The 18077-nt window shown below is 41.4% G+C and overlaps 2 protein-coding genes across 2 annotated transcripts; one reads left to right on the forward strand and one right to left on the reverse strand.

The window, feature by feature from the left end:
- Positions 1–3471: 3471 nt before the first annotated feature.
- Positions 3472–9604, forward strand: pdcl3 (phosducin-like 3). The gene is made up of 6 exons (XM_006639333.3): positions 3472–3581; positions 4000–4120; positions 5197–5287; positions 5715–5858; positions 6523–6731; positions 8136–9604. Exons 1-6 carry the CDS (start codon positions 3576–3578, stop codon positions 8276–8278), a joined length of 714 nt encoding a protein of 237 aa, XP_006639396.2. The 5' UTR covers positions 3472–3575; the 3' UTR covers positions 8279–9604.
- nms (neuromedin S) lies at positions 9520–14205 on the reverse strand. The gene is made up of 7 exons (XM_015364132.2): positions 13871–14205; positions 12959–13008; positions 11481–11534; positions 11364–11390; positions 11230–11283; positions 11047–11121; positions 9520–9735 (listed from the first exon to the last, which is right to left on the reverse strand). The coding sequence occupies exons 1-7, from the start codon at positions 13944–13946 to the stop codon at positions 9664–9666; spliced, it is 408 nt and encodes a 135-aa protein (XP_015219618.2). The 5' UTR covers positions 13947–14205; the 3' UTR covers positions 9520–9663.
- Positions 14206–18077: the final 3872 nt, after the last annotated feature.

Below are 18077 nucleotides of genomic sequence, written 5' to 3' on the forward strand. Positions count from 1 at the left end.
GAGGAAACCCACATGAACACGGAGAGAGCATCCCAAAGAGCTGAACCCTCTTTGCCCTTCTTCCTGGCAAACATTTCAGGGTTCCCCAATGTAAGTCAAACAGATACAAACATTCCTGTGTTCCACTATCCATTAAGGCTCTCAAGGCAATTGTCAAGGATAAACACAGTTTTGACTCTTAACAGCCCCCTTGAGAGCAAAATGTTTTGTGATGTGTTAGAAATGTTACATGTTGTTATGTGTTACACTGTACACGTGCAACAGAGTGATGTGCAACGTTTTTCTTATTTTTTGTAATAGACTAACGTGCCATGTTTTCCTTTTCGTCTTCTTTGTTTTTGTTTGCATTCTATTTAAATGTACAGGAGTGCTGTGTGTCCATAAAACATTTCCCTCAGGGGACAATAAAATCTTATCTTATTTTTACTCATGCTTAGGTTTCAACAGGTTAAATTACTTCCACCACCTGTGCGCAATGGGCTAGTCATTAATCTCACAAATTATGTGGTTTAGTGATTATGCAACAGTCAGCGTCATTTGAGTGTATCGTTGTGCACAAAATGATACTAAAAATATCTCAGGAATATCTAATAAGCTATATGTATAATATAATTAATTCTATTATAAAATATTCAGACAATTCGTTGCATTTATGTAACAGTTTTAATCCCAAAAGATGTGAAAACTGTTTTTCATGTAAACTGGGACCAACACTCTTATCTGTATAGACCTATGCACATTTTGCACATATTTTATTGTTTTTTACAGTGACTATGAGCATATTTTGCACACACCTATTTATTCTGTATTACTGTACGTATTTTAATGTTTCGTCTATTCTGATGTCTGTTTTTGCTTGTCTTGGGCTGGACTGCTGTAACACATCAATTTCCCTTCGGGATCAATAAAGTCTTATCTATCTATCTAACTTCATCCGCCCAGTAAACCCTGCGGCCAACAAGGCGGCCAACCATCTTATGCGACTTGATACTCACACACCCTTTAAACCCCTTGCGTTACGGGTCAAAAGCTGCTCAGTCTTTCAAACGTAATCTCACACAAATCAATATTCTGAAAGTTGCCGAGGAAAATAGTGGGGGTGTTCATTTTAAAAACGAAATCCCGTAGTTTTAACGGTCGTCTTCTGTAGGTTGTGGAAAACGAGCACTTGGTCTAGATGTAGAATTCGTGCTCCTCACGTCTGGGTGGGTCAAGGAGAAAGTCTCCTCTAGGTGGCAGTATAATATAATTATACTATAATGTAAGATGAAACACGTTCCCATGTCATTGCTACAATCAAATAGAAGCCAAGCGAGCAAGATACCGCGGCAACCACAGGAGGTTGCTCTTGTGAAGGGGCAGTGAACGTGCGTGTCAGACGAGTGAGCAGACCTGTGGAGACAGTCCTAGCGTGTGCAATCTTAACAACTGCATTCACGGGAAGTGACGAAGCAGAATCCATGGGTCTTTTCTGTTTCAACAACAACAAATAGTACATTATTACTGACAGTCTAGTGTCTCTATTTAAGCTATTTTCAACATCTTGTAATAATTGTTTAATTGTTTTGGAAGTTATTGCTTCTTCGAATCACAATAGCTGCTATATATTTAGACAGCACATACAGTATAGAATAAAAAAAAAACATGGAAATGGAATCTATTTAAATCACAGTCCCAGGTATTCCTTCAGCTTTCACTTATAAAAGGGTTTTTATTAGCAAAGCAAATAATATTTTGTATTTTTCAATATTCACTGTTGTTAAGTGTCACTGGGGTATTTCGCTGATGACATTCAAGATATGGATAAACCATAACTGCATGACATAAACGAGTAACTGATTTATAATTAAAAACTAAACATAAGCTTTCTCTAGTCTAAAATAATGTGGAAGCACTAACCATATATTATAACTTTACCTATAACAAATTAGAATTTATCATGACAAAAATATTCATTTCATCTGCAGCGTTCACCACTGGGAAATAATTCAAGAACACGAAACAGTTGGGGGTAGTTAAAATTTAAAAGACCCCAAATCGTGTCTGAAATCTTCTGTGAGATTCTTGTAAGACTGTACAGAAGGGTTCTGATTATAAATCAGTATTTTATTCTCTTGTGACAATATATCTCCTTAGCACTGTGGCTAAGGCTCTGCACCTGTGGCTGGTTCGTATCCCGTGGCTGGTAGAGGAATCCTACTCCGTTGGGCCCCTGAGCAAGGCCCTTAACCCCAACTGCTCCAGGGGCGCTGTATAAATGGCTGACCCTGCGCTCTGACCCCAAGCTTCTCTCCCTGTCTGTGTGTCTCATATAAAGCAAGCTGGGGTCTGTGAAAAAAGACAAATTCCTTATGCAAGAAACAGTATATGGCTAATAAACGGATATTATTTTATTTGCTCTAGAAATCTATAAGAGAAGATTCCGTTAAGATTGTTAACAGTTCATAGTTAACAATAAACCAATCGACCATCGCGCGTACTCAGCTACGTTCATCTGTGTGTTGCTCTGTGCCAGTGTGACAGTATGAGAACAGTATGTTTCTCATCGTGTTTATCTGGTCGTTAACTCCTTCACCTAACATCTTGGGGAAAGTAATAACTGTGGGAGGCAATACATTTTCACTTGGCCGTTCAAATGCACGTTGTTTATCCAGACATGAGTAGCTCAGCAAGATTTCTAAGGATTAATAATGCATCCATCCACTCGCAGAAATCTCTTATCTTAAGGGCACTACATTTTTACAGCGTTAAATGAATTTTCCGAACTACATTTTGTAGTTTAAAACATTCTAAAACATTACTCGTTGCATTTCCTTCACCCCTGAATGATCACATGTACAGCAGTTTCCAGAGATGAATCCCAGGACGAACTTAATAGAAAACCTGTGCCTCAAACCATCAGAGGAATTAGACAACAAAAAAAAAAAAACTAGAAAGTATTCTGCCTTCATGTGTAACGACTTTGTTCATAACAGTTACACTAGAATACAACTGGAATACTCTAATACGTGAATAATAAATCAGAATACGATAAACACCGAGACGAAAATGTTATTGGACTCGGATAAGATAATTTGGTTTACAGTAATTTAGGGATTAATTTATCTTTACCCCGACAAGAATGACGGGGAAACTGCACACCATTGTGTGAGATATATTTACAGCTGTTGTCTCCTGTCTCCTCCTGTTAGACGTCGTAAAAGCTATGGTTACCTCATAAGGAAAACACAGCTCTTTCACCTAATATGGACATAGTGAGGCGACACACAGGAAATTGGTGCCACATTTATAATTGTCCGCACAAACACTGCTTATTTGTCCCACACAGGTGAAATAACAGCTTCTTTGGAGCTTTTAAAGGGGCAGTTATCCATGATCACAACTGCTTAGGTTTTATTATTCCTATTAATTTATAAAAAAGTAAACGCAAATATATCTGGATTTTCTAGTAGGAACTAAAGAACCGAAAACCTCATTTGCTGTGGGGGGAGGTTTTATTTGACGCCATTTAGCTTCCTCTTTATCTGGGCGCAGCAACAACGTGAGTTCATTCGGAACTGTTAAAAGGGAGAAAAATGCAGGTACGTACAGTAATAAAGAAATATCCTTGCTTCATTTTGTTGAGGTACAAAAATGAGGGAAGATGGTCTTGGCTAGTTATAGTATGACGAATCTGATACAGAAGATTGGAAGAGTCCGAAGTCAAGATTTAGAAAAGATGAAGTGGTTCGTCCTAACTTCATTGTATATGTGTAGCATTAGGAGATGTTGTAGCATTTGAAATTACCTTGTCATTAGCTAAATGGAAGAATTGCGTTTCAATTCTGACATCGGCTGCATGTGGTGTTATGTTAACTAACTACAGCAGTCAACGTACTTGATGTAACTTGGGTGCGTTATCTGGCATCTGCGGATACCTAGTGACCAAACCAAAAAAAAATTAAAAGGGCCCGTTCATGCATTGTCCGGTGAATTAGAGCTGTTGAAGTTTTTCTTAAGGACCCAAACGCGGATACGGAGTGGAATGACATCCTGCGAAGGAAAGGCATCCTGCCGCCCAAAGAGAAACCAGACGACGAGGAGGAGGAGGAGGAGCAGCAGGTTTTACAGCAGTCCGTAGGTGAGGGCTTTCTTTAAAGTAGCCTTGTCCTTGTGCAGTGTTTAGGTCTTCCAGTCTGTGCACCTTCCCTTTGTTTTATATGCGATAATCTTAATAATTGCTTACACTTATATAGCTCTTTTCTGGACACTCGATTCAAAGCGCTTTACAGGGACTGGGGATCCCCTCCACTACCACCAATGTGCAGCCCCACCTGGATGATACAACGGCAGCCAAAGTGCACCAGTCCACTCCCCACACACCAGCTCTCATAGGGGAGGAGAGCAGAGTGGTGAAGCCAGTTCACAGATGGGGATTATTGGGAGGCCATGATTGGTAAAGGCCAAGGGGCATATTTAGTCAGGACACAGGGATAACTGTTTTTAATGACCATAGAAAGTCAGAACCTCAATTTTATGTCTCATCCAAAGGACAGTGCCTCTTTACAGTATAGTGTCTTCATTGCTATACTGGGGCATTGGGATCCACACAGACCACAGGGTGAGCGCCCCCTACTGGCTCCACTAACAGCTCTTTCAGCAGAAGCCTTAGTTTTTCCCAGGAGGTCTCTCATCCAGGTACTGGCCAGGCTCACACCTGCTGAGCTCCAGTGGGCTGTCAGTGGTAAGCTGCAGGGTGGTGTAGCTGCTGGCGTATCCCATGCTGGGATGTCTTGTCTTGCTTTGTTGGGGACTGTATAGCCTGCTTTCCTGGTTGCAGGAGTACATCGCACTGGGTTTGAGCTAAGTGGTGTCTGCGGTTTCCAATGTCAGCTTTCTGGACGAGCTGATCCTGCCTCAAGGCTAAAATGCCTGCTTGGCTTTTATGCCAGCAGCTGTGGGGTAGGATACACGCTTGGCTGTAGATACATCACTACCTTTTGAAATGCTCTAGCTGATCACAAGCAGGGTGCTCAGGCTCAGGATACATTTACTTATCTGCTGCACCAGTGTTGAATAAGTGCATTTTTTAATTAAATGTATGATTTGGTAAACCCACTATGCTTGAAGTGTAGTTTACAACATGTATCTGATATCTTGCATATCATTGAGTTACATGGGTCAAAATGTGTTCGTCTTTTGTCTTTTGATTCGCAGTGAAGACGTATGAGGAAATGACGCTGGATGAGCTGCATGAGAATGAGGACGAGTTCAGTGAGGAGGATGAGCGGGCCATGGAGATGTACAGGTCAGTCGATTAACCTGGTCAGCAGCAGCCTTAAGAGTCTAAGCCTACAGGTCTCAATGGCTCATGCACCCAGTTGAAGGTTATATACTGTCGGAGACCACATGGCTCATGTAGTTTAATTGGTTGCTAGTAGATTATTAATCTCATTCAGGTGGTGCTTGAGAGATGCTAGGGAATCTGCTTCAACAGCATGGTTCGGTAGCGCGTTTCAGACTCCCTCAACCCTTCATGAAGGGCAGAACTGCAGTTTCACGCTGTCACGAATTGCCTGTGATTTCTGTGGGTCCGTACATGGCTGCATCAGCCTCCTTTAGGATTTGTGTAGACTATTGTCTTAGTTTACAGTTTTGTACTTTCTTTTTGCATGAGTCTCGACTAGATTCATTTTGTCTAATAATTCTGATTTTTTTTATTTGTAAAATTTCAGGCAGAAAAGACTTGCCGAGTGGAAAGCTAATCAGATGAAAAATGTTTTTGGAGAGGTAAAGGAAATATCTGGACAGGATTATATAGAAGAAGTGAACAAAGCTGGCCAAGGAATTTGGGTTGTATTACATCTGTACAAACAGGGGTAAGTTCAGTGTTACTCTTCACCGATTCCATTAACTGAGAATTTATTTCCATGAGTAAAGAGTAATTCTTTTAAAGTTATTTAGTGGACCCTGAAAAAAAATGGTTTCTAGGTCTTCGTGTCTACTATGCATCAAATCTCTACTTCTCTTTAAGTGGTTAACATCTTTACCCTGCCTGATAGATTGAACTAGTCCAATTAATGTTTAATTGCACACATTTAACTCCTCTACTAGTCTTAAACTTTTGAGGATTTAAAGAGACCCCAGATCCTTGCTGGATTGCAGAAATTCTAAACCTATTTGTCTTTCACAGGTCTTTTTACAGACCTATTTCTTTTCAGGTTATGAGACTCCAATTTAGTGGGAGATTTAAGTATTTGTGTGATCAAATTGATATTGGTTCTCTGGTTGTATACGGTGTGAAAAAACTTTAGCTACAAGGACTGGGGGATATAAGGGTACGTTAGTGCCATAGCCCTGAGCTTTAACCCAGAGAAGTCTTAGCCCTCGTTCAGTGTGGATGTACCGTGTTAAGTCTAGAGTATGAGCTCCTAAAATCTTTGTTTTTGTGTAACTTACAGTATAAATAATTTTTTTTATTTAAAAGGTAATCCTTTTGTAATCTCTGTCCTCTTCCTATACATGTTTGTTTTTTTTTTTCAGCATCCCTCTCTGCTCTCTGATAAATCAGCACCTCACTGTACTAGCAAGAAAATTCCCACAGACGAAATTCCTCAAGTCAATCTCGACAACCTGCATACCAAACTACCCTGACAGGAATCTGCCGACTATATTTGTGTACTTGGAAGGTGAAATGAAAGCACAGTTTATTGGGCCACTGCTCTTTGGTGGCATGAATTTAAAAGTAGAAGGTAAGTTATGTTTTATGTCATAAGGTTTATCCGTCTTCTGCGTTATCAGTAATGCCTGAGTATAGTCTGTGGTTCTTATGGCAGTTGTTCACACAACGCCTGGTGAAGTTCATGAAAAATTCCTGAAGAAAGAGAAGCCCCAGTTCCTCCCAGTCTGCTAACTTGTGTGTTTCTACACTGTCGTCTACATCGGGGGTTCACAGCCCTGTCCTGTGGACCCACACGTGCTGTTTTTTGTTCCCAGTGAGCTCCCAGTTAAGTTAACTGAACCCTTAATTGACCCAATAATAGGACTGGTCTGGACTCTTGAAGTGTTTTCAGCTCCTGAACACGTTGGAGATAGCGTTTTGTAAGGAACGTAATGGCCACGTATGGAGCAGACTCGCTTGTCTGACGATGGCAACGGCAGGATGAGCTCTGAAGTAAACAAAATCATTTTTCTTGCTCGTGCAGGAGAAACGGGTTTCATTCTTATGGGACAGTGCTTCCCAGTACCGTACGACTATGACCCTTAACATAAGGGCAAGTTAAATCAACATGAGGGTGCAGTTCACAGGCGGAAGCCGAAACTGAGGGTTGGAGCACCCAAAGACTAGAGAAGATCTCAAAGTTGCAGCAGCAGAGGATCTCAAATGATTGCACAGAGTGTTCAGCAATGTGGAATATGCAACCACGTTCTGCCTTTTACACTGAAATTGACCTACAGTGAATATGTCAGAATACTTCTTATCACTTAAAATGACTAGCTTAGACACAAAAGCACTTTTTTCTGACTATTATAAGTATTCATAAAATCTTTTGGGAAATGTATGTTGTGTTTATATTCATCACACAACAAATCCAATTTAACAGTAATAAAAACCTGTTAGTTTTGAATATGCTCTCCTAATACTGTACTTTTGGAGGGCTCTGTACATCTACAGATAATAAGGTTAATAGTTTAATTGACTGCGCTCTGGCTTTAGGCAGGCTAGGAATCGCGTTCGAGACCTGTGCTCTAAAGTGTTATGTGTGTGAACGTGTGTCTGACTGAATTAACTGTGATAACTACTGTTTGATTGTATGAGGTGCCCCTGTGTCATTGTAATAGACAGCTTAGTTGTTAAGGCATTCGGGATTTTAATTATTGTATTTCATGACAAAGTCACATGGTTTGTTTGTACAAGACTAATTAAAGAAAAACCGCTTCCCAAGCCACAGTAAATCAGTAGATTTAACAAATCAATTGCAGTGGATAATGAGTCTCCACTAATGTGAGGCGCAAATCGCACACTACGAGCCTCACTCCCACAGAGGTTCTCAGTGGAGGAGATGTCCCAGCATGAAGAGGAAGTGTTTCGGAAGGCCGAGGCTGAGCCCTGTGTTGTTAAAACCCGTGTTTTGTTTTAATTGATCTTTCTGAAGAGCTGGAGTGGATGCTCGCGGAGCCCGGGGCCGTCAAGACGGATTTGGAAGAAAATCCTCGAAAACAAATCGAGGACAAGTTGATGTCGTCGATCAGATGCTCTCTCCCCACACAAAAGGACGGCGACTCGGACGATGATTGAAACGTCTTACAATGTTACGGGCCCCGATCTGTGTTTTACCCCTGATTGAGTGATGAAATGTAGTGCATTATTTCCTTGTCTGTCTGGTGTGGCAGTGGCCTGTGTCACAGGGATGTCTCTCTCTACACTGGCTTATTTGTCCACAGAGAGGCTGTTCCCACTGTCCTCTCCGAGATGAAATCGCCTCTTGCTTGGAGGACTGAAGAGCTGTGAGAACTGATAGACATGTGCCACCCCAAACCTACGAAAATTGCTACTAAAACTATTTGGAAAATTCTGCCTTTTTTAAACCTATTTGTAGGCAATTAATTTTAAAATAGAGGAGGGAGGTAGACAGTGTGTGTTCTATTTAACCAAATATAGTATCGTCTCACTCACTGGTATGTTTTTTTTTTTTGAGAAGGTATTAAACTGCAATTGTAACTCCATATAAAACAGCAAATTGTAGCAATTTCTTATGAATTAAGTCAACGTTTTTGAAACCTAAGGGTGACGAATTATAAATACAAACTTCTGTAGTGTCACTAAGAAAAAAAATATACAACTGCAAGACCTTTTAAAGGTAAAAGCAGAAGTTACGTTTTAAAAGTGAACCCATTTGTTTTACCGGTGTGCAACATATATACTGGAATGGATTGAAAGTGACATTTGTGTTACAAAGAAAAAATGCAGTGTAATAGTAAAGCAATCAATATGTGCAATTTAACAAAACAGTTTGCAGAAACATCCAGGCACTATCATGAGGGGACAGTGATCACACGCATGATGCCATTAACTCATCCAAATTGGTAAAGACATTTGCACAGTGGTGCTGACGGAGGCCACATTAAGTACAAAATTGCACCATGCACAATTGTTTAATCCAGGCTTTTCTTTTTCATGCTGTAGGTTTGTTTAAATTTATTTATATTTACCCTTCTTATTATAGAAGAATGAGCAACAGAAATAATTGATTTCCCTTTCTACAAAATGTTTTGCCAAATACATTACCTTCATCCCTGGGTAGATCCTTGTTGTTCCAGAGTTTTTCCACTTGACCGTAGAGCAGTCTGCTGGCAGTCACCAGATTAAGCTGGCATAGGTATGTATACTGTAGCTGTTGTCATTTAATGATTAGAAAACCTGGTAATACTTTGTCATCATGTAGCATCACAAACATTGCAGAAAGGCTTTTAATGTTTAAGAGCAATGGTGCCGTAGACCTGTAAGCTTCATTTTACTTTTCATGGAAGGAAACAGTACCATTTTCATTCTTTTATTTTTTTCAACACGTATCACAGTTGGCATTGTAAATCGATAGAAATTAAACGTTTTTTTAAAAAGGAATTGTTTTGGGATTATGGGATTGTTGTAATTTCTGTACAATTTTAGTTCCGTTATAGTATTTACAAATTTCTAAGGAAGAATTCAGGCTGGTGTTTTCTTTCTTGCAAGGGATTCAAGAAAATGACCTGCAGCTAGAGTGAGAGAGAGAGAGGAGGAAAATACATTTTTCAGTCCAAGTGCCAAATAAAGACAGATGTATCTCTGCACTGTGGCCATTGACCATTTTACAGTTGTTAACAGTTTTTGGATGTGCTCTGCACACTGAAGAGAATATTAATGGGTTCCCTGCTAGAGCCTGCTCAAGCATGTGGGTGTTCCCCGGAGCTTGAGCCCTGGGCACCACACGCTGGCTCAGCTGCTGCGGCAGATATTCAGTGGAGCTGAAGTCTGACAAGAAGGACACTAATATTCCTATTCTCGCCACGTCACCCTTACACAAGCAGCATGAGGACCTGTATTGCAGTCTTGCCGGCAGGTGGTCGTGTCAGAATGAGCCCCCTGGCGGTGCAGGAATACTGTATACTGTAGGGCACTATAGAACTGGCTGATGGCAGCCTGACTAGGGGAGTTCTGTGCCACCCCTGCACTCCGGACCAGAACACATGGACCTCCCCACCATCTGCCATTGTCCACAATTGGCATAGCGTTACTCATGTCCTATGCTCTCAACTTCCATCAGCGTGGTCTACTCTAAACCTCGGCTCATCAAAGAGGACTAGGCTCCGCTAATAGCCATCTCACCTCAGGTGGCTTTTTTTCCATCCTCTAACATAGCAATGGCACAAAAGCGTTGGTCTCTTGATAAGCAGGGCTAATTTGATTCCTTTTTTTCATTTTCATTGGCATGTGATTCGATACGTTAAAACGGTCCTCTGCTCACTGATGACATGATGCAATAAAGTCAAAACCTGTAGACTATTTTTCTAACACTATGGATAGAGTAACAGGCTTTTGATTTGATTGATGATTTTATTGGCGGTCAAGTTAAAACAGTTATCAGGAACACAAAATGCTGAGCATCATGTCTTACTCCAAGTAACAGAGAATAACGAGGCACCACCTGTTCTCATCACGTATCCAGCCATGCAGTTTCTAACCACTTCTCTTAATTCAGAGTCACAGGAGAGCTGGAATCTATCCCAGCATGCAACAGGGCACAAAGTAGGGTTCTCCCTGGACAGAACGCCAATCCATTGCAGGACACACACAGATTCAAACAGACATTTTCCCAAAAGTCAATTGACCTCCCAGTATGTCTTTGTAAGAGGAACCTCACATAAACACAGGAAGAACATGCAGACTCCATACAGATGGCACCCCAGGTGTGGGTGGCAGTGCCATCCTCTACACCCCGTGTTGGCTCACAACACATCTAACATTATTTACACCTTTCAAAGATGATACAATGCCTTAAAATCAAAGACTGGGAAAATCGCTCATACCGGATGAAGAATCTGCTTCTTTGTCCTCTCTGAGAGTTTTGGAGCAAGTCGCATTAAAGGATGGACAGGATGGGACTAGAAGCAAAAAAAAGTCAGACTTCAGCAACTGCTTTAAATGGACTTAAGGCTGAAAGAAAACCAAATCAGAGACACCTTTCACCAACACTCTCGTGTTTTCCTTACCTGGGTTTGTATTTCCTGACTTGGATCTCGAGATTTGGAATAATGAAAAAGGAACTAAAAGACAAGAGGTAAACAGTAAATAGGTGACGCCTTCCAAAGTACCAAGTTCATTGCAGAAATAATGTGGAACTTACCCTTTTGTACACATCTTGAATCTGGCCCTAAAATAAAGGGAAAACGTCCGTGTTAGAATGTCATGGTCGTTTTCAGACATTAGCAGGATTGTTAAAAGGAAACGATTTCCCTTGTACCTCATTAGGGTTTTCAAACTCCACTCCACAGAGGCTTTTCAGCAAGAGGGGGATCTAAAACCAAAAATAAATTCAGATTACTCCCCGTCGATACGACCTGACTAAGCAGAACATGTTGAATGATGAGATGTAATACAATGGGGTCCAAACCACAGAACCAGAGCTGAGCAATGAAGGGGCCCGGTCTATAGGGATCGCTTCACTTTTTCACCCAGAAAACAAAAAGAAAAGCCGCATGAAAACCCAGACCTCTTCACATCTTAAAAAGGTTTTAAGGTCTGACACAGCAAAGGGAGCTATGGAGTTATTAACTGCTAGGAAAAGGAGGAAATGTGTCCCTGCAGAAATACCATTTCTCCCTGAAAACCTCAGGGAGCAGAGTGTTAGGATCGGTGATTGGGCTGGTGCGTGAGTCACTGATCACCTGTGGAGCACCACTCCATTGCCCCAGAGTGAGGAGGTCTCCCGCTCTCTCTTCAAGCCCACCTGTCCTCACCCTCAGGACACCAATCATCTGTTCAACCCGCTGAACATTTTCTTTCTGATCCTCGTGCAGCAGATGATGCAAGGATGAGAGCAGGAGGAGTACAGCCAAGAGCCTCATAATAACACCAAGATGAAGATGATAACAGTGAAGGGCACGCGAGAGCCTTAAGATAACGCGGCTCTTCTCAGATGGAATCACAGCTATGTACTCGGCTCGGGCGAACAATAGTTTCGACGAGGGCTGCTCTGGAATGTCTACCGGGAAGGAAAATCAGAAAAATACCTGGGCTTACAGGAATACCTGCTTACACTAATAGAGCAAGGAACTGGAGGAGGAGACGGGAGGGACCTGACTCAAGTATTCAAATCACTCAAAGTGCATTGACAAAGTCAAGCCGATGGCTACTTCAGAGCTAGCGATGTGTGAAGCAGAGGAGAGCGGTGTAACCGAGACAGTAAAACGTGCTCCCTCACACAAAGAGTGGTGGGAGACTGGAACAGGCAACTGAGGCATGAGCAACCCAGCAAGCTGGACAGGGCGAGCAGCCTCCTCACAGGAACCCCCACTTGTCCTGCAGAGGCCTCTGTCAGTATCACTGAACCGGCTGAGAAGGTCTCTGAAAATGGACCAAGCTAAAACATACCAGGTTTCCATGAAGAAAAGAAGAATGAAAAGGACCGAAAAGCCATTCATACTGTAAGGTTAACCGTCACTTAAAGATATCCAGCCTGTATTTTCTGTCTGTGTTGCACCAGTGCATTAGCTTCTGGGGACAGAACCTACCCCAGCATCTGTCCCCTTAGTACGTGTCCTATGACCTCAAGACACCTTTTTTGCAAAAATGCTCTGAACAATCAGTTTTGCCACCCGTGTGACGTTTGAAAGCGTCCACATCCGAAACCAATTTCAGTCAGCATTGTGGCGTTTTTCGCGAAAACGGTCTTCCTTTAGAGAGCACAAAAGTCGCAAGCGGCTGCGGAGCAGACTCTACCTTGTTCAAAGCAGGGCGCTCAGGGCAGGCCACGGACAGTGGAGGCGAACCTAGAGAAAGTGCATGAAGAGGGAAACAGTACGTGAACAAAAGTGAAAGGCAAAGGCATAAATAAAACTAGAACGTACTAAGAGGGATTTTTTAGCTAAAATTTTGGTAGCGCTGTCAAATTACAGTGAAAACAAAACGCATGATAAGCCACTCAGGAGAAATCAGTCTGATTTTTATGTGTGTGAAATCCTGAACTCTCATCTCCATTGATGGCTTAGTGGATCTTCTCAAATGTACGATACCAACATGCGCAAGGGCGTACTGTCCAGTCTGGCCTAGCCCTCCTCATTCCGAGGAGATTTCAGAAGGACAGCCGACACTTCGCCCTGAGCCCGAGCAGCATACGGATCGAGCCTTGAGAGAGTCGAGCTGAGCCAGTACAACGCGCAGACCTTTCCCGTGCACTGATGGAAAGTCTGCGCGATAAAAAAAATTGTGTTTCTTACGCCAATATCAGTGCCTCCAGAACAAAAACACCAATACTGTTACTGAACACAAAGTGTTGTAGAACAGCTACAAAACCTTCCAGATGTCACGCACCAAGAGCAGTCATCTGTACTATATATATAAAAACGGGCCATGCAATTATTTTGTGTGCACGGAGACTTAGCTGGCTTTTCCCGTGTCTTCATGGTCTTTATTTGTATATATCGTCCTTTTAAGTTTTAGAAATGTTTATTATAGAGTTAAATTCTTTGTGCCCTCATCCATCCACAAAACGAGATCGAAGTCTTGGATAAAATTAACGTTGGGGAAAAAAAATGCTTGCGTTGTACTTTTCAGAACAACTAAAAAATAAAAGTTATTACCTGCGACACCAGCTTTCCGCGAAAAATATGACAGTATATTTGAATGTCTTACCTGAACTTAATGACAAGGTGCAGACGAGGCAGCACACGAAGGCGAGAAAAAGCACCTGACGCTGGTGGAACATCATTGCGCTCTCCAGAGCCTCGCTGGCAGCCGTACTGAAGAGCGAGGCGCAGTCCGAACCGAACCGAACCCTCTTGGTGAGCAGACTGAGCTGTAGACGCCGCACTCTTCAATGCCGTCTCAAGACTTTTCCATGCGCCTTCCAATGGCGGAGCTTATAAGCGGTTTCCCGCGTGGACAGATGGCCAATCAGCACCCTGTTGGATCCCCCGGTACCTCATTATTGTCATGGTGTGTCTTTCCAATAAAGTCATTGCCTTTCTTGCGGTAATTGGACCGCTTAATACATTCGGGTTACTCAAGTATAAATTTATCGTGAGTTATATTTCTGTTTCCACCCCCTGGTCTGCGAAACAGAGACGTGTTTTCCAATGTGATGTACAAAAAAACACACACAACTGGAGCCAAACAGGAACTATATTAGCCATACTACGCTTGCCCTTTGTGTTGTTTTTTTTTCACAAAATAATTTAGTTTATGTAACTTAGAAAGAAAATATAGAAATAACCTATTTTCACCTTACACTGTTGGGCATGCAGTTAACAGGGGATGGGAATAAGATCGGCTCAGTTTGTGTAAACAGCTGTACTGCCCGAAGTGCACTTGTTTTGTAATGAACTGTACTTTAGAGTATGATATATATATATATTAACTCAAGCTTTGAGCCACAGCGAAATGACTTGACACACACACAGAGACACACAGAACAGGCACCCATGGATCTTTCAGAGACAGTCACGAATTGGTGCTTTCGAAGTACTTACGACTTACTTCATTTGAGTAGTGTCTTGTTATAACAAGTTGCCCAAGCTCTTTTACAACTCTCAGTCTCCGCTACTGTTTAATTATGTTATTCGCATAAATGACGCTACTACGTCAGTGGAAGGGATTAATATGCAAGTATTTCTCGGGGTAATACGGGGTCCTTTCGACTTTGCTTTTTGCGTTTCGGATTCAAATCTTGATTTAGTCTGAGATCTTGTGCAGTAAAACGCCTGGATTCTTGGATCTGTTTTTCAGCATGGAATTGACTTTCTATTTGTACCTCCGAAGCCCTCAAACTGAGACAACACCCTCACCGAATTTCTTCATGCTTATAATATCTACCCTACTGGTACGGCTGTTTCGACATTTTCCTCTGAAACCACTCTTCAGTCTTCCTGGAGTTTCTCTCTTGTGCGTGGCACTTGTACACACAGTTGCCTGAGTCGCTGCAAGAGCTGGCATATTCACATCACCATAAAGCCTGTGCATCAGGTATGAAAGATATACTCCAGGGTGTAGTTTTAATGATTTACAACATTAATATGTATTCCTGTTCTCCTATTTTTTTTCATTTTTAAAAATTTATTTATGATGCATATGAAATAGGAAATTGACCATAGTCTGTGCTTGTGTGCCTTTCAGGCAAGTATTTTATGTAAAATTAAAGTGCTGCCAGTTTTAAAAAATATATTTTGCTTAAAAAGACTTCACACTGTTTATTCTCCTATTCTCAAATAAAAAAAAAACACAAAAGTTAATCCCATTTTATGACCCTTCTATCAAAGACTATAAACTTGGATGTTCAATGACCAATTCTGTGTTCTCAATTCAAGATTGATTATTGGTGAACATATAGTATCTACTTCCTTGTCAACTTGTAAAATCTCGACTACAATCCCTCACCTAAAAAGTGACTAAAAGAATTCTAGATACTGTGTCTTAATAGTTCAGATCATCAGGAGAATCTTGGCAATATTCTGCAGCTTTCTCTGTATTTAAATATATGTTTATGATACTTTTAGGAGAATTTTACAAAATGTAAACTACTTTGTATGCAACTATGTTTTATATATCTGGCTTTATATATTCAATATTTTTAATAAATTGTACATAATACTTTAGCGTGGGTGATTTTATGAGACTATGAGGACCTTCACATAAACTGACCTTTCTGTCTTTTGGGAGGTATATTTAAATATTATCATGCAATGAAATAATACAGCTTTCAAACAGTCTGAAAAGAACTGTCTGACACCCAAAGAAGGCTCCACAGCCGAAACGTTGTGTTCTCTTTCTTCTTTTTTTCAGCATGGAATAAACCTATTACTTGTTCCTTTGCAGTCTGCAAAGAAGGTGATCTGTTTTGCTCTGACACTGGCATGACATTTTGACCATGGGAGATATCACCTAACTTGTCTTCCATTAAGGCAATTCATTATCTTCACAACCTCTTCTTATGCCAAATGCAGTGATTCAGTCCTGACTAAGATGTGGGTCTCAATTAGAGAACTCAATTAGGGTTGCCTTACAAAAAAAAGTAGAATGAATTCATGATGGATTTCTTGTACAATTAGAGAATGTCTTTAAGCTACTACTGTGTTTAAAGACTCTGAAACAGACATACAACCTCCTTTCTAATTTTCACTGTGTGGGATGTGAAACAACCTGGTTATATTACAAATAAAGAGATCTATATACAGTACCTGAGCTTATTAATCATGCGTATTTTCTACTTAAGTTACAGCAAAAATAAAATTTGCTGTGCATATAGGAACAGTGTTTGTGCACAATATTTTTACACTAGTGCCAATTAAATGTACTTTCAGGTGTAATTTACAAGTTATTTTCAGAACCTACATGCAGAGCCTTCAGCAGAACGTGGTGCTTGAATGAATTCTTAAATCCAGGGCAGCGTACAGAAAGCCAGGGCAGTAGACGATGAGGCTGGAAAAACATTCTCAGACAACCCCAAAATGTGCCATGCTCAATTATTTTTCTGGGCTGACATCCTTTTCAGCCCATCTCCAGGACGCAGTGGCATCGATCCGGCCGTTTTCAACAGCAGTTTCCCATCGAGAGTCACGGCCGGCATATTCGCATTTGAAATAAATGTACATCTAAAGAGGAGAAAAGCACAGATTTGGATATATTTCTGAGAAACACAATGTCAGAGGTATTCTGGATATCTTTTTTTTTCTTTGTTCACAGTGGCTTTTTCCCCCCCGAAGACTGGAGCAGTTACAGAGCACAGAGCATTATGTCACAGCGAGGGGCTCCACGATGAAGCTCAGCAGAGGAGCTTGGCACCAATTTGTGTTTACAGGTTTATTTGAAACTGCATCATTGCACATGCTTTTAGATCTAAATGCAATATGCGGAGCACTTGGTAGTCAACCAGGCTAATGGCCTTGATAGTTCTAAAGGGATGAACTAACATACAAGTCAGCTGAGGTGCTGGAGTCATCAATGACTCCGGTCAACATAACTATCCGTGATGCAGAACGATCATTGCAAAAGAGGGAAAAAAAAACGTCAACGCTGCTTGCCACAACACACAACAAAATTGGGAGTCAGAATGCAGTGTGTGGGAGCAATGCACATTTTATGTAACTTTCAACTTCACAAACACAAACTCTCTAAATACATTTTCATCACTCTGTAAAATCTCTAGTGGGCAAATGTTCGGGAGCAGCAGATCAAACATCTTGGAACAGCCCAGAGCAAAATGGTGGAGGAAATGAAGAAAACGCAGATGCTGCCTGAGACAAAAATGAAAACATCGTTAGTGGCTCGACCGTTTTCTCTTTTTAAAGGAGAAGGAGCATTTCTCTAGGATTTCTTCAGGAGCTATAAAAAAATGTGCAGTTGGCTTGTAATCACCTTTTCCTTGCAGGAGGCAAAGGTGTTGATAACTGCAGGTGTGAAACATTTGGAATCGGCTCTGTGACTGAGCCGATATTAAGCAGGATTGGAGAACGGCGGGCGTGAGTCAGGTAGGACGCAAAGCCACGATGTTTCACCCAGCGTGCCTCCATGAAGGACTCTCGGAGCGGTTTAATTGAGGTCATTGATAGAAATACAGTAGTGCTGTTTAATGGACACGGGAATACTCTGTCATAGTTCAGATCCCCACTGAGGTTTGAGACGTGTGAAAACGTACCGGCCTTTGCCTAATTGAAAGAACAGCCAGGAGCCACAGCGCTCGTGTAGGACAGGTCTCAGGTCTTGAGCCTTGGAAAAAAGGCGTCTGGGAGGTAAAACCCATCTGCCTTCTACGGTGTACGACACAAAAAAAGGTTTCCAGATTACTTTTAGTCTTGTACTGCAAATCTGTAATTTATCGCCTAAGGATTGAACAGAATACAAACTA

This window comes from Lepisosteus oculatus, chromosome 15, assembly GCF_040954835.1.
Source record: "Lepisosteus oculatus isolate fLepOcu1 chromosome 15, fLepOcu1.hap2, whole genome shotgun sequence".
In the NCBI taxonomy this organism is placed as follows: Eukaryota; Metazoa; Chordata; class Actinopteri; order Semionotiformes; family Lepisosteidae; genus Lepisosteus; species Lepisosteus oculatus.

What these genes read in the sequence shown, in the direction of transcription:
- nms (XM_015364132.2), bottom strand. Translation starts at nt 13,946, where the DNA reads ATGATGTTCCACCAGCGTCAGGTGCTTTTTCTCGCCTTCGTGTGCTGC. An exon ending in AGTTTGAAAACCCTAATGAG is followed by an intron (nt 11,391 to 11,480) that starts GTACAAGGGAAA and finishes CCTTTATTTTAG; the next exon opens with GGCCAGATTCAAGATGTGTA. An exon ending in AGAAGCAGATTCTTCATCCG is followed by an intron (nt 9,736 to 11,046) that starts GTATGAGCGATT and finishes CTCTCACTCTAG; the next exon opens with CTGCAGGTCATTTTCTTGAA.
- pdcl3 (XM_006639333.3), top strand. An exon ending in GGTTTTACAGCAGTCCGTAG is followed by an intron (nt 4,121 to 5,196) that starts GTGAGGGCTTTC and finishes TTTGATTCGCAG; the next exon opens with TGAAGACGTATGAGGAAATG. An exon ending in TTACATCTGTACAAACAGGG is followed by an intron (nt 5,859 to 6,522) that starts GTAAGTTCAGTG and finishes TTTTTTTTTCAG; the next exon opens with CATCCCTCTCTGCTCTCTGA.